General features: G+C 38.3%; 1 protein-coding gene across 2 annotated transcripts in view; it reads left to right on the forward strand.

Annotated features, from left to right (window-relative positions):
* The window catches only part of MYOM1 (myomesin 1), a 147,731-nt gene that overhangs the window by 105,938 nt on the left and 25,101 nt on the right, over positions 1-16,692 (forward strand). For both annotated transcript variants that reach the window (XM_045527395.1, XM_045527396.1), the window contains 4 exons: positions 1,182-1,296; positions 13,166-13,322; positions 14,870-14,976; positions 15,095-15,139. In XM_045527395.1, the coding sequence (XP_045383351.1) occupies positions 1,182-1,296; positions 13,166-13,322; positions 14,870-14,976; positions 15,095-15,139 (424 nt within the window). The remainder of the gene's footprint in view (positions 1-1,181; positions 1,297-13,165; positions 13,323-14,869; positions 14,977-15,094; positions 15,140-16,692) is intronic.

Below are 16,692 nucleotides of genomic sequence, written 5' to 3' on the forward strand. Positions count from 1 at the left end.
CGAGCCCAGCCAACAAATTCCTTCTTAAAATAGAATATGGGTTTTAAAAGTCACATGTTTTAAAAATAAAAAGATAATTTTCAATAAAAATATTAACAGTATTGATAAGATGAGAGTATGCAGAGCCCAAAGAAAGTTACAAAAATTATGAGTGGGACTGTTATACAAAAATAGATTATAAATGTTTTTTTTTAACAACTGTTTGTAATGCTAACTTAGTGGCACACATGTGTTGGGTTCACAGCAAACATTTAGATTATTAACAACTTGAGTATTTAGAATTTTAAGACACTTGGATTACTCATCAGTTATTTAAATTCACAATTATTTTAATTTCATGTCTGTTTAGTGAGAAATACCTTTATTAAATTTACAGGGATAACTTTTTTTTCCTAGTGCTTTAAATGCTTTTAAGCAAATGGAAAATGTTCTTGATCCATGCTTTTAATTCTCTCTTGCCAAGAATTTCATCTGAAATTATTCATGGAATGTCTGAAAATGATCAGGGGCTGGGAGGAAAGGCAACATATATGCTATAGTGAGCACTTTGTATTTTTTCTTTTGTTTTCAAGACAGTGTCTTTGCTCTGTCCCCCCGCCTAGAGTGCAGTGGCATCATCATAACTCACATCAACCTCAAACTTCTGGGCTCAAGCAATCCTCCTGCCTCAGCCTCCCGAGTAGCTGGGACTACAAGCACATGCCACCACACCAGGCTAATTTTTCTATTTTTTATAGAGACGAGTCTCACTGTTGGTCAGGCTTGTTTCAAACTCCTGACCTCAAGCCATCCTCCCCTTTCGGCCTCTCAGAGTGCTAGGATTACAGGTGTGAGCCACTGCACCCAGCCTATTTTGTCTTTTTGACCAAAGAATAAGGTGGCTAACTCGTTTAAAGCATACATACATTAGTCTCTGTTTCTGACGTTGGTAACCATTAAATTATATGAAAAGGAGAGAACATCAGAGTTGAAATGGATCTTGGAAACTCCTTGTCTACTTACAGTGGTCCAGAGAGACGAAAGTCTAAAACTAAAGTCACCTCTGAGTCTTTGACAAAATCAGGTCTAGAACACAAGTCCTGCACCCTTGGTGCTAGGTGACTAAATCGTTGTTACAGAGGAAGAGCACATCTGTTTAAATGACATAAATTACCCATTGCTTCTACACCTGCTTCTTCCAGGTGCGAGGTCTGAAGGAGGGTGCCAGCTACGTGTTCCGCGTCCGAGCCATAAACCAGGCAGGAGTCGGGAAGCCATCTGACCTCGCTGGCCCTGTTGTGGCAGAGACCCATCCAGGTGGGCTTTTACTTTTTTGTTAAAATTAATCTCGTCTGTGTAAGATACCGAAGTAATGTTCAACCTAACTTTTAGTTTTCCTAATTTTCAAAATCGTCAATATGTGCTATCCGAATATAATTGGTAAGTAATGACCTTAGGACATGACAATCATTGATCCCATCACAGGACAGGGATGGGCCAGGTTTGAAGTGGTCCGGGGGCTATTCTGATCCCTACCTAAAAACAGGGAAGTTCTTGATCAAGTTATGCTTCCTGGCCCAACTGTTTCAAGCATACATTCCTGGGACATTGTTTCTTTTCTTTTACAATTTTATTTTATTTTATTATTTTTTTGAGACAGAGACTTGCTCTGTTGCCTGGGTAGAGTGCAGTGGCATCATCATAGCCCACTGCAACATCAAACTCCTGGGCTCACACAATCCTCTTACCTCAGCCTCCTTCCAGCTGGGACTGGAAGGAACTCACCACAACGTCCAGCTAATTTTTCTGTTTTCCATAGACACGGGGTCTTGCTCTTGCTCAGGCTGGTCTTGAACTCCTGAGCTCAAGCAATCCTCCTGCCTCGGCCTCCCAGAGTGCTAGGATTACAGGCATGAGCCACTGCGCCTGGCCACATTCCTGGGACATCGTTTCTGTTATGCCTTAGCCATTAATTAAATGTCACGAGAATATTTTCCCAATCATAGGCAGAGCTGAAACAGCCCAGTTTGCAGGCACAGTCCTTAAACGAAAGTAAGATTTATGTAATTATAGCTATTACCTCAAGCCAGAGGTCAGCAAACATTTTCTGTGAAGGGCCAGATAGTAAATATTTTCGACTCTATGGCCATATGGCCTCTGTCACAACTTCTCAACTCTGCTATGGCATGAAAGAAGCCATAAAGGACACATAAACTAATGAGCATGGTTGTGTTCTAATAAAACTTTATCATGTATGTTATATGCATTCTGTAATATGAGGCATTATACACATTATAAAAGCTCAGTCTTGTATAATTGCCCCAAGTCTTGAAATATTAGTCTTCTTTTGATTTTTTTCAACTGTTTAAAAATGTGAAAACCATTCTTAGCCTGCGGGCCATACAATAAGAGGCAATGGGCCAACTTTAGCCCACAGACCATAGTTTGCTGACCCCTGGGTTAAACCAACAGCTCCCAACTGAATAGTCCATACAATTGAGGCAGCCCTCACTTCCCAACTGCAAGAGATGCCACGACTGGACCAGAGAAGACAATCTTTTCCTTTATTATGAGAACAAAGTTTATAGTGCTTATTGCCCAAATAGTTTCACATCATTACATAATAATTTCTTTTATCATTTAACCTGTATCATTTTTCAAAGTTATCATATATTTCAGTTCACTAAAGTTACATAAAACAGTGGAAATGAAAGACGATAAAAAACATCACCCAATTATCTCAAGTTTATATTCATTCTAGTCCAAGCTCTTTTGCTTTCATCTGTCCCTGTTTTCAGACTGAAGTAAACAAAGAGCAGATACATAATGTAATATTTTTTTCCTAATATAATATTTTTTTCCTGATGGGAAAGAAACGTAAACATAGAAAATTCTGCTTTCACTATTAGTTCCTTGAAAAGTATATAAAATGTACCCTTTGGGGAAATATCAGCTCCTTTCATTCTATTTCTATTTTATTTATTTATTTATTTATTTTTTGAGACAGAATCTCACTCTGTCGCTCGGGCTAGAGTGCCATGGCATCAGCCTAGCTCACAGCAATCTCAAACTCCTGGGCTCAAGCCATCCTCCTGCCTCAGCCTCCTGAGTAGCTGACACTACAGGCACGTTGCCATCACACTCGGCTAATTTTTTCTATTTTTAGTAGAGATGGGGTCTCACTCTTGCTCAGGCTGTTCTCAAACTCCTGACTTCAAGCAGTCCTCCCGCCTCAGCTTCCCAGAGTGCTAGGATCACAGGCGTGAGCCACCGCACCTGGCCCATTCTATTTCTTTATAAACTGTTTTCAGCTATTCTTATAACTACTCTCTAGACATGGGTCCAACTGAAGTGATCTTCTTAAGCAAAAGTGTGGTAGGTGTTTGGAGAGAGTACTGCACTTCATATAGGGAACCTTTGCAAAAGTTGATGAGAAAATAACAAAATGCTAGGAATGTATACAGAGGCAAAAAGTAACACACAAAGACACCAGGACGCACATTCCTATAGAAATCAGACTCTTCAGCTGACAACTGTGTGGATATTAAACGCTCCAAAAGGGCATCCCAAAGGACCCAGGTGCAGAATCTATAATATCCTCCCAAGAACAACATTTAGATTGCTATACAAGCAAACTCTTAATCTAGGCAAGTAAATCAAAATCACCCTTTAAGGCATGGAGTCTAAATCTGATTGACTGAAGAAAGCTTAAATCAATTTCTTATTTTCTCATCTATAGCCTCAGAATGGCAGATGGCCAGGCTTGACAATAACAGAACCATCACTAGGGAAATTTTGCCACCAGAAAAGGATCTGCTGGTAACCTCCTGGGTGAGAGTTTTGTTTAACAGACTTGGAATAAGGCACCACAAGTCATTTTTGTGGCCATTCCATTCCCAGGATATAACTATAAACCACACAGCAGCAGACATTGACACACTGGGGAGCATCTTATTAACCCATCCGTGAACCACTCACTCAGGGCCTAGGAAGGAATCCTGGGAGGTCAAAATGCTTCCCTATGAAGGACCAAGATCCCAGTGACATCTGGACTTGTGTTCCATGCAACAGGCACATTTATTCTTGCCACATGTATTTCTTGAGCTCAGGGTGCCGGGTGCCATTTGGTCCCTGCATGCTGGGCTTACAATCTAGTTGAAAAGCCAGAGTTTGCAGCATGGGATGATAAGAGCTAGGATAGATGTTCATAAAATATTCCCTATAGCTCAAAGGCTACAAACTAGGTTTTGAGATTGTATAAGTCCCTGTAAAAACTTCTATGTAGTCTAAAATTGTATTTATTCATTTTGTAAAATATCAATATGTTACTTTTACCCATGTATTTATTTTATGTTAGAATAGGTAGGGCAGAGGGGAGATGTTATCAAGTTCAAGATTTGGGTTGTGAAACTTGTTTCAGAAGAACAACTTCTTTGGGGATGCATTATTAAAATTTCTGATAGAAAATAAAGCTTATCATGTAACTGAAAACCACAAATACATCTAACACGATACCTTAAGTGTAATTTGAATTCTAGTTAAAAGTTAACCTAATCCACTGGGGTTGCTAGGATCACTGGTGTCCCTTTGAAGTCAAACAATATGCAATTAGATAGAGCCCAGCCACTGCTACAAAGTCTAAGTGTGCTGCTAATGAGGATCTAGATAATTGTCTAAATGTGTTGTGCTTTACCAAGAAATTCGTTAGCTAAAGAAGCCTATGAAAAGAATAGGCTGAAAGTATTTAATATAGATTTGTTGGTACATAAAAGGATGTTCTCTTCTTGGTATTTGGTATTTTAAAAACAGTATCTGTGGTTGATTGTATCAGACCTGGGGTGGAAGGTGGAGGCCAGGTGAGATCAGATGGAAGACAAGAGAGAGGCCTGCCAAGGCGTGGCAGGTGATCTGGAGGGCAAGAAATAGCTGGCGGCACAGGCTGCAGGTATTCTTCCCAGTTGATGAGCTGCAGAACCCCAACACCTGTCAGAGTCCCAAGCAGGAAGTGGGTTACAGGAAGTTAGGACTTGCTCATGAGTAGCAGGCAGGTTAGGAGAATGCAGTGCTAGGAGGAACAATGAGTCAGGAATGAGTGGGCAACCTCCTAACCAAGAGGGTGGGGAACCTGCGGCCTTGGGGCCACATGTGGCCTTCTGGATCCTTGAGTGCCACCTTTTGACTGAATCCAAATGTTACAGAACAAATCTTTTAATAAAGGGATTTGTCCTGTGAAGTTTGGATTGGGTCGAGGGGCTTCACTTGGGGATCTGGAGGGCCACATGTGGCCTTAAGGCTGCAGGTTCCCCACCAGGCTGACTTTTAAAAATAAGTTCAATGGGCTGATTTAGAAAACTGCACTTATATTTGCTTACTAACTGATCTCTTTCACCCCCTAAGACAGTAGTTCTCAACCTTGGCTGTACATTAGAATCATGCCAGGAACTTTTCAAAAATATTAATAGTAAAATGCTGATATCCAGACTCTACTCCAGATCAATTAAACCACAATCTCTAGGGCTGATGGGCTGATGATGGTAAATAAGGCATTCTTTAAAAAAAAAAAAGGAATCTCTAGGGCTGAGCTCCTGGGCATGGGTTTACTGTTGTTTGTTTGTTTAGCTCCTTGGGTAATTCCAGTGTGAAAGCAGGCTTGAGAACAGTGCATTAGACTGTGGGCTCCTTCAGAATAGGAACTTTGTCTTCTCTGTATATATGCTGAGAGCCTAGCAAAGTACCTTGTATATAGTAGTTTATCTAGTAAGTGAAAAAATAATGAATGACTACCATGTTTTGGCCAGTGAGTGTGACTCTGTTTTGTAGCTTCAGCTTGTGCACTTAACCCTGGGCATCTAAAAATGCATGCCCTGGTTATAAAGGGCGAGGTAGGAAAGAATTGTCCAGTGCAGGGTCCAGTGTGGACACCAGGGTGGCACCAGGTCAGCCAACAGTCCTCATCTGAAGCATGGGGAGGCTCAGTATTACATGTGACCGACTGCATTGATTCACTTCTGTTTGTTTCTGTTCTGTTCCACTCTCCAGGTTTTAAAACATCAACACACACACACACACACACACACACCATGGAGAAGGACAAATATCTAAAGCCTATAAAAGTGATATATTCATGATGATTCAAAAGACCTTAAACTATGTGAGAAAGAATTCTCATATCAGATTATTAAATGTATCGGAAAGTGAACAGTTTACTGTGATTTTATTTCAGCTTTTAAATTTTATCTATTTTTTTCATCATCTTTTTGGAAGGGAGAGAAGAGTGGGATGGAGTGAGTTAATTTCCAAATAGCTCATTTTAGCCCTGGACTACCCACAACCCATTTACATAGGGTAGGTTCCTTGTAGTCTGGGGGCACCATTAAAATGTCATCTATGCAATCAGATATCTGTGTGTCCATATTAAAGATTCGTTTAGGGTTGAGGAGCTGACTAGAGACATTCTTCTTAAATCCTTTTCAGGTAAAAACAAAAAACAACTCTTTCATTTGCTATGCACAAATCTCCTGAAATCTTAACTGAAATCTTCATGTTTTTGAACAGACTCAAAGGTAGTTTTTGAGAAAAATCTAAGTCATGCCAAATTTTGGTCCACTTTTCCAGCCCAACTTTGTGGGAAAATGAGATGGCCTTTCGTCTGGATGAGAATAGCCATAAGAATTCTTTTATTAATACTTTGATAGCAGAACTTCAAACTTGTTTCCTGCCCATAATTATCTGGGCCATTTTCATCATGCATTAATCAACTTTAGAGAATGTGTTTTTTAGGCATTTATCAGAGATCAATCATGAATTAATTGACAGTAGCTCAGCCCTTGGCAAAAGCTTAGTGTTAGGTCCGGAGCCAAGAGAGAGAGAGAGACACGTGAAGCCTCATGCGTAGCAAAATACTGTTTATTTTGGGCATCTGGGTGCAGATGGGTAGAGGCAAAAAAGTGCCCACCCCGATGGAGGGAGAGAAAAGCCTTGCATTTTATAGAGGGTTTCTTAATGGGAAGTGAGTACCTAGGCCGGAACAGCCACTGCAATAAAAAAAATGTTTTTTAAACAACCAATTTCTGGGACCCCTGGGTCAGTCTCATCCTGTAGAGGTAAGGGAGGGGGGTAGTTCCATTCTTATCAGGGGGGATAGGAATGCTGGCTGTGGCTGTCTGTTAGGTTAAGTTACAACCTCCGGGGACTCTCCAGACTTCTTCTGCGGCTATTGATTCACAAACCTCAGTTTTGTTTTGTGTTTTTTTTTTTTGAGATAGAGTCTCACTCTGTTGCTCAGGCTAGAGTCCCGTGGCATCAGCCTAGCTCACAGCAACTTCAAACTCTCAGGCTCAAGCAATCCTTCTGCCTCAGCCTCCCGAGTAGCTGGGCCATGCCCAGCTAATTTTTTCTATGTATATTTTTAGATGTCCAGCTAATTTCTTTCTATGTTTTTAGTAGAGACGAGATCTCGCTTTTGCTCAGGCTGGTCTCGAACTCCTGAGCTCAGAGGATCCTCCCGCCTCGGCCTCCCAGAGTGCTAGGATTACGGGCATGAGCCACCACGCCCAGCTACCTTGGTTTTCTATTAACCGCATTCCGTCCCATACGTACTTTTCAAGTTCCCACCTGGAACAAACCTAACACTTAGTTAAGTTGTGGGACATTCTAAAAAGAAAATTTGAGGCTGTTGTAGCTAGACCTTCCTCTCAGGCTTTCTCTGTGACACTGTACCCACGGCACTGTCCGGTAGGTTAGCCTGGGGAATGTTAGAAATGCTGTCATTGATTTATCGGTTAATACATTGGTCTTGGTTTTGCTAGAGCATCTCTAAAAAGAATCATCCATTTGAATATCATGTATCTTTTGTAAAATTGCAATAGAATTTTTTGCCTACCATATATCCAGGACACCTTATTTAAAGAATTCCACTATTCATTCCTTTTAGATTTTAGAAGTCCAGTGCGCTATCCATTGTGCCACGGAGCCACCTCCTTTTAGATTTTAATATGTGAAAAAATGGCTCTCCAGATTAGCATGTCTACCTCCTCTTATTATATAAATAGAAATCTACAATCCTACATTTTCTTCCTTTTCAGATGCAAAAACAACTCTGAGCTCATTTTTACTTGCTTTTCCTACTCTTAAATTTTCTAAGAGATATCTTTTTGTTTTAAATTTCTACTTCCTCACATTTATTTCTTGTTGTCCCAAGTAATTTCTTTAAAATATTTCCCCAAAACATCCTTTTTCCCTATTCATAAACCCAGGATAAAATCTATGGTTTTTCCAAAGTCAATGTCAATTTAATTTCTCATTACAGATAACTTGGTCTACTAAGTCACTCTTTTAAAAATGCCTTTATTCAAAGAACTATGTTAACAAATTAGTTAAAACCAAACAGTAAAAGAAGGCTTTGAACTTGAAAAGCCATATTGAAAGGTTATAACATCAGCATTGTAATTCATGTGACAAATAGGAAAGGAACTATAACTTGTTGCATTCATCATTTTAAGACAATAACCTTGTCTTACGTTTACACAATGATATGGTTTCAAGTGCATTCTTTCTTTGCAATATTAAGTTATTTGACTAAACATTTTCTAATGAGAATTGTGATGGAACTCCAGAAATATGCTTAAATAACTGGTATTTGAAATATTTTCAGTGAATTTTGTATTTCAGAAGTGTGAGATTATGATTACTTTTAGAATGATACTTTCAATTAGTTGACAGCATCACTGATTTGTCAGGGAGGAGATTAACCTTCAAATTCTGAGTATAAAATTAAGTAGGAAACCCAGTGCCCCTAGAATATTTTCTTTTTTGGTACTTTTAATTTCTCTCACCTGTTTATCAAAGCATTGTTGTTAAACTTTAGCTTTAATAAGACAAGTTCCAATAAAATAAATGTTGCAATTTTAAACTGCCATTTTTCTTTTAAAGCTGTTTTTTCAATCCAGTCCCTGGCACATGTAAATACATATGGAAAATATGAAAGACACATCCCTGTGTTTGTAGAATTTAACCCTGTTCTCAATAAACTAAACAACCAGTGTAACATTTTGAAAAATTAAAATCCAGTCAAATACTCATCTTAATGAGTTTTGATTTTTAAACCTTAAGTGCCAAAGGTAGTTTCAACTGTTCTTTATTCGTCCCTTTTACTGTTCATTATTTAAATAAATCAACCAGTAGCACTCATCATAGCCACAATTATGTGTGCATAAGTTGAAGAAATATTCATGCCTCTTTTCTACCCACTACAAATGTTACAAATATGCTGATCTGACGTGATTAATCAAGGAAAGCTTCACAGATGAGTCGCACTCTCTTAGATACTAGATGACATTACAAATAATCCTTACCTCTTACTTTGTCTCCCTGAGCAATTACTTAATTTTAAATTATAAATTCTAATCCAAGACTTGGAAAAAATTACCACATTCTTTTCTAAAAGTATAAATTATCTCATTTCTTATGTTACAAGTCAGCTGTAAGGTAATGATGTATGACTCATAGGTTGAGGTAGAAATATATATATTGCTTGGAACCTAAAAATAACATCTTTTACAAAAAAAAGGAAAACAACATCTTTTGTTTTACTCTATATTTTCACTAAAGATCTCCAAGTGCTCTACACAAATTAATTTTCCAGAATACAGTCCCCTCATTGTCCTCAGGGAATTGGTTTCAGAACTCCCTGCAGGTACCAAAATCCATGGATGCTCAAGTCCCTTATATATGGTATAGTATTTACATAGTCTACATCCTCCTGTACTCTTTTTTTTTTTACCTTGAGACAGAGTCTTGCTCTGTCACCCAGGCTAGAGTGGTGTCAGCCTAGCTCACAGCAACCTCAAACTCCTGGGCTCAAGCAATCCTCATGCCTCAGCCTCCAGGTAGCTGGGACTACAAGTGCACACTACCACACCTGGCTAATTTCTCTATTTTTTGTAGAGACAGGGTCTTGCTCTTGCTCAGAGCAGACTGGTCTTGAACTCCTGACCTGAAGTGATCCTCCCGGCTGGGCCTCCCAGAATGCTAGGGTTACAGGCATGAGCCACCGCACCAGCCCCTCCTGTATACTGTAAATCATCTCTAGATTACTTACAATACCTAATATGTTGTCAATGCTATGTAAATAATTGTTATACTGTATTGGGTTTTTATTTGTATTATTTTTTATTGTTGTATTTTTATTTTTTATTTTTATTTTTTTTAAATATTTTCGGGATTAGTTGAATCCATGGATGTGGAACCTGCAAATACAGAGAGTCAGCAGCACTTCAAGGATTCAGCTCTATATTCTTCTTTCAGTAACTGAGGCAATTGAGACAGAAACTAAGCAGGATTTTCCTATTCTCCAAGTCGCATGGGTTTGGGATCAAATTTGGCCGTTCGAAAACCTGAACAAATTATTGCTTTAGATACCCAATTGTTCCATTGACCTGAGAGTTTACTGCTAAAGCATCAATACTTTAAAATTTCATTTTAAGATTCTTTGCTAAAAATTCTTTTAAAATAGATTACACAGTTAAGTAAGTGCTTTTCAATCTTCTTGGATGCAGTATACTGAATCTTATTTACCTTTTTCTGTGCCTCAGAGCCATAAGTATAAACCTTATTTATTAGTGTTGCACGATATAGCAATAGCATTATGGGGTGAGGAGCTATTTATCCCTATACTAAATAATGTCTTTCAGCCTACTTTTTAGTTTTTCTGCCTCTTCTCTTGCTGTCATTTTCCTTATTCTCAGTGTGTCTGCTGATAGTAGCTTCTTGTATCTCTTTTTTTAGTTGAATCTACTGAGGGAAACCAACCAAGTAGGCTTGTCTCAAGCGAAGTATAAATAGATTCCAAGTGGTGGTCTATGGAATTCTCCAGTGAGTGTGCAGGATACCAGTGTGTGCGCTTTGTCATATCCGTACTGGCTCTTAGGGATTATTTTCCTTACTTCTTGGTTTGGTGCAAGGTTCCAAATGGGTGAGGTGTTACAGTACAAAGGTTAGCTACAGAATTGAGAGAAAGATGAAACTAATTAAATCGTCCATATTCTTTCCATTTCGTGGCTCTTTTGTTCACAGAAAAGTGAAATCTTTCACTTTAGTAAAAGCAAGATTCTTAACCCAAGCAATATTTTTCTGTTGTAGCCTTAAGCCCTACCTCTAATATAACAAATAGCAAGCATGTGGATAATTCACTTCCTTTTAAAAAAGGATTACAGATAAGATAATGAATGATTAATAAAGCAATCTGTCATGCTTCCAAAATAGATATTATGCAAAAAGTAAGATTCCATCACTCCATCCATTCTCTCTGTGACTTGGCCCTGCAAACTGTGTATTGTAACATTGCCCAAACCTCAACACTCTTCAGGGTTAGTCTTTTCTTAAGTTTTAATAAGAGCATTTGTTCAATATTTATCATACTACAATGGAGTGTAAAGATTAGTCATATGGTATCAGGAACAGAAATAAAACATGCTCTGCAACTTCCAATGGAGAAGACATAGCCCTTTAAAAGTAACACATGGTGGACATTTCATTTAAGGAACAATTAAGCCTTTAATTGATCATTATTTCAGTTTATCTATGTAGGCAAATATAAAAATACCCTATATTTGTTTGTTTAAAAAACTAATTTTTTTTTTTAAGACAGAGTTTGGTTCTGTCACCCTGGGTAGAGTGCAGTGGCATCATCACAGCTCACTGCAACCTCAAACTCTTGGGCTCAGGCAATCCTCCTGCCTCAGCCTCTGAAGTAGCTGGGACTACAGGTACTTGCCACCACACCTGGTTAATTTTTATATTTTTAGTGGAGACGGGGTCTCACTCTTGCTCAGGCTGGTCTTACACTTCTGAGCTCAAGCAATCCTCCTGCCTTGGCCTCCCAGAATGCTAGGATTACAGGCATGAGCCACCGCACCTGGCCAAAAAAAAAAGAATTTTTAAAAATCTCCTGGAACCAGTCTTCTCTAAGCTTTACATGTACTGGCAATAACTTTCTGGAGGTTTATAGTTGAAGCACACACTGCCATCAGTAAGGACACAAGTCAGATCAACTGTCAGGCTCAGGAACCAAGATCCTTCTGTCAGTAACTGTTTGGTCACTGGTTTCCTCTTGGCCTTCCCCTGGGAGGACTTTTGCAATTTTTTTTCCACTGATAAGTTTTTATTGGACGGTATGTCAGAATGTTGGCCTCTTATGACACAATTGAGAGAGAAAACATTCAATCCCTTGGGAAATATCTACTGGAAGATTTTTTTTACGATTTTTTAAAAACAAAACTGTACCTTTCTGAGATTAAAAATAATATATTTTTCCTAATGTACTGAAACAAACCAAGTTTAGACTGGCAAATGAATGAGTATAAATTCTAGTAAAGCATTTCAACTGGATTTAGGCATAGATATGAATGTTTAATATGCTGTCCAAACTCTCTTTGAATTGCTATATTAGTTGCAGGTGCAATTTATTATAACTCAAAAATAACCCAAAACCATAACTCAATTGTTTTCTTTTAAAATCCAAAAGTCAATATTTTTGAAACAGCTGAATTCTTGAAACTCATTTCCATTTAAATTTGTTCAAAGATAGTCATTTCTAAGTTGCTATCATTCTAATCTAGAGGGGCATCTTCAAGTTGATTTGTGGTTGTGTGATCAGCAGAGCAAGTTTCCATATATTTCTCCATTGTTAAGTGACTTACAAACTTTGAGCATATGAATATAGGCAATTCTTAGTCTCTCTACTTTCTCCCCTTTAATATCCTTTGGTTTCTGTATCTCTTTCTATCCTTTCCTGATGACTCATTAACTGTGGCTGTCATTGAAGGAAAAGTCATGAATTATGGCCTGATAAGGATCATTTGACTTTCCTTTTTTTCAAGGTTGACTTGTCCCCTGTTATAATCAATCTGTTCCCATAACTGTACCATCAGTCACATCAACCAATTTTTCTTCAGCCCTGGAAAAGCAATACCATCCGTGGTGTTAAAATGTGGCATATTCATTTAATTCCATATTATAGTATAAAAGTTGAATTGTAGAGCAGGACTGTCTGTCTACACTGAGCGTCTGGGGTTTTTCCCTTGCCCAGGCTTAGGCCCTGCTTTAAGGCTAAAATGAAGGATCTCAAGGTAACAAATTCTTACTTGGCTGATTTTTACCACAAAGTGCCTTCTTTTTGATCTTCTAGGAACCAAAGAAGTTGTTGTACATGTGGATGATGATGGAGTCGTTTCATTGAATTTCGAATGTGATCAGATGTCTCCAAAGTCCGAGTTCATGTGGTCCAAAGATTATGTGTCCACTGAAGACTCTCCACGACTAGAAGTTGAAAGCAAAGGCAACAAGTAAGGACTATTTCAATCATAATAATGGGTTTCCTTTTAACTACAGGAGTGCAAAGTGAACTCTTTGATTCCCACTTAAATTACTTGGAATAAGAGGATGAAGTGACAAATATTTTGTGTCTGGTATTATGAGAAATCATAACCAACTTAAACCTTAAAAATAATAATCCTTATAAAGTACTTTTCCCATTATTCCATTTAAAGTGCTTTCTCACATATTATCTCATTTATGATGTTAGAAAAGCTTAATTGACATTAAAGTCAGGTTTAAAGATGATTCTCATTATCTATGAAATTTTGAAATCTTAACATAGGGATGAGGAAGTTTATGGGGGACTAGGAAGAACTTGCTACTTGCTGATCCAAGTTCTGGTAAATTAAAAGGACTAAGTATAATCTCTTCTGCTTTTTTCACCATCACTTATGAGTGATACAATAGTACACTGAAAGGAAATCTATATGGAAGCATAGGATAAATAAGTTCTAGCCCAGGCTCTACCAGGAGCTGGCTATATGACCTTGGGCAGCTATTTAACTTCCATGGACCTCAGATTTCTTTTTCTGTAAAATTCAGGAGGGGGAGATTTTATAATCTATCACTTCCTTTCAGCTCTAAAATTTTGACTTTTCATTTTACTTTGCATTATAACAAAAGCTTATCGAGCTTTATATTTTCATAGTGTCAGCCATATTGGATTATATTTGATAAAACAAAGCATTTGTAAGTATTTTTTCCTATTACAATGAAGCCCAATATATCTCAGATATAAAAGAAATAGTGATTTTATTGGAGAATGGCAAGGAAATACTGAATATAATTAAAAGACATTTTTATGTCACTATGCTGTGAAGTTCTTAAAGTAAAACATATTGGGCCCAAGAAAAGATAATCAAACTATAAATTTTTCTTCCAGATTGTGCATTTAGCATTTAAATGTTTGGTTGCTCTTAGACACTGACTAGCAATATAACTTGCCAAAGTTAGAAAACACCATGAACTGAACCACTGAGCCATTCATTTATTTATTCTGCATGTTAAATGCCAAAGTGCTGGTGCTGCAAGCACAACAGTAAACAAAGCAGATCCTGCTGTGAAGGCACAGGCATTATACATTGGGGAGAACACAGATGCTGTATGATAAGTTCAGAAAAGGGAAGTGTTGAGATGACATAGGAGAGAGGCACCCAGGGTTACCAGCAGCAGGTTCTGCCCTGTGGGGAAAAAAATTTCAGGCTCCCCAGCAAGGGCTGATCAGCTAAATATCCTTATGCAGGATGTGTACTGATACGCAATAGTCTGAGATTGGGGATTTGTACCAGCTCCAGTCTTGTATCACCACCGCCCCCTGGAAGGGGTCGGGAAAGTCTTCCCAGAGGAAATGACACTTAACCTGAGACACCAAGAATGGGTAGGCTTTAGCTCAGCAAGAACAGAGGAAGTGTTCCAATGAATGGAGTAGCTTATGCAAATGCCCGGAGACAGGGTGGAACACAGGTCCACAGATCCCACACAGCCTCATTTCTAAGAACAATATCTTGTTCTGAAGGACGAAAATAACCTTCAAAGACCTCGGGATGGATGACGTGGGCATTTACTCTTGCGATGTAACAGACACTGATGGAATAGCATCAAGCTACTTAATAGACGAGGAAGGTAAGTTTCGAATCAGTTCATTCACAAGTCTAATGTTGCTTTAATTTCTCAACTATTTTTCATTATTAAGTGACTTTTGTTTTAGTAGTTTAAGGTTTGCTTTCTTTTTTCCCTACAGAATTGAAACGTTTACTTGCTCTCAGCCAAGAACACAAGTTCCCAGGTAAGTATCCACAATACATTCACAGATTTTAGCAATCTTTCTAGGAGGCAGCTTCTGGAATAGATCAGATGACAGCTCCGACAAGATTAGAAGAGGCTCTTGAGAACATATAATGAAATGCACATCATTAGCTACAGATGTACTTTCTAGAAGTAATGTTCTTCCCTTTGCTGTTGTTCTCCAGAGATACCAAGGATATTAACATAGAAAATATATCCCACGTGCCATTACATAAAAAGTGTCAGGCTCCATAGGTGTAACATCTAGGTAATTAAGTTCTCCCCTTTTTACAAACATATTTTGGAATCACATATCTATCTTCTGGATATATTCTTTAGGCAAACTAAACTCTTCCTAGTGAGGTTGGCACTTAATAGAAGAATCATTATAATTCTGTAAATAAAGACAATCTGAAGACAATACCTACCAATTTCAAACTCCTGGAAAATAGGGTAAAGACGCCTTGATCAGAAAAAGAATCCCTCTGAACTGTCTACAAACCCTTCAGTAAAGCACCTTCTACATAAAAGATTAAATCCCACAGTTGACACCTAAGAGAAGAGAAAGAAGTCTGAAATGTCACTCGGAAGGTTCCACTGGCCTGATAGAATCTCCTGCTGTTAGTACTCATTGGCCAAAGTTGTGAAACATCCAGAAAATTACACCCCAGAGTTTGAGAGAAACAAATAGAAAGTGATAGCATACACTGATTTTTTAAAAAATAAGGTATTTTAAATAATTTTAATATTTATTGTATAACTCTTTTACTAATGCAGAAGTTTCAAGAATCCAGAAAACTATATCACAGAAGTTTCAAGAATCCAGAAAACTATACCCCAAACTGTGGGTGAAATTCTGTATATTTGTGTATGTGCATTTTTCTAGGAAGAGAATTCTCAGCTTTCACTGAATTCTCCATGGAGGCTGTGATTAAAACAAACACACACTGCTCTAGAGCCAATTGCCTACCTTCTCTTACATCTGCAAAGAATGATTTGTTTGATGGCTGAGTGCTGGTGACTGTTGGCCTCAGCTGTAATGTTCTCAAAGCCAACTTTGTTCAGCAAAGCAGCAGAGTGGAGTGCCCCTGGGGTGCAGCTATAAGATGCAGATTTCTAAATTCTAAGGGAGAGCCTGCCACATGGCATTCACAAGCTTATTCACCATAAAACTGCAAAAGTAATATCATGAATGAGGTTTTAAAGTTAATTCTGAAAAATTGTATGGAAGGTAGAGGTTTGGCCTGGACTCTCCTTGTTCTATAGTTTTGGCTTACTCCGTGAAGCTGAGCAGCTTACTTCCATTCCCTGTGCCTTGGCTTCTCTTCCAGGAGTGGCTGTCATAATAGTTTATAGCACCTACCATATAGAGATGCTGTAAGAGATAATAAATATGGTATTGGTTGATCTGTGAACTCTTCAGGAAAAATATAACATGGATTGAAACAGAACAGTGGTTCTAGAACCTACTGCTCAGAGCAGAAGTGTCTCCAGGTCACATAGGATGGTCACACTTGTACTCTCAACCATTGGTAGACGTGGGAAGAAACAGCA

Source organism: Lemur catta, chromosome 16 (assembly GCF_020740605.2).
Source record: "Lemur catta isolate mLemCat1 chromosome 16, mLemCat1.pri, whole genome shotgun sequence".
Classification (NCBI taxonomy): domain Eukaryota; kingdom Metazoa; phylum Chordata; class Mammalia; order Primates; family Lemuridae; genus Lemur; species Lemur catta.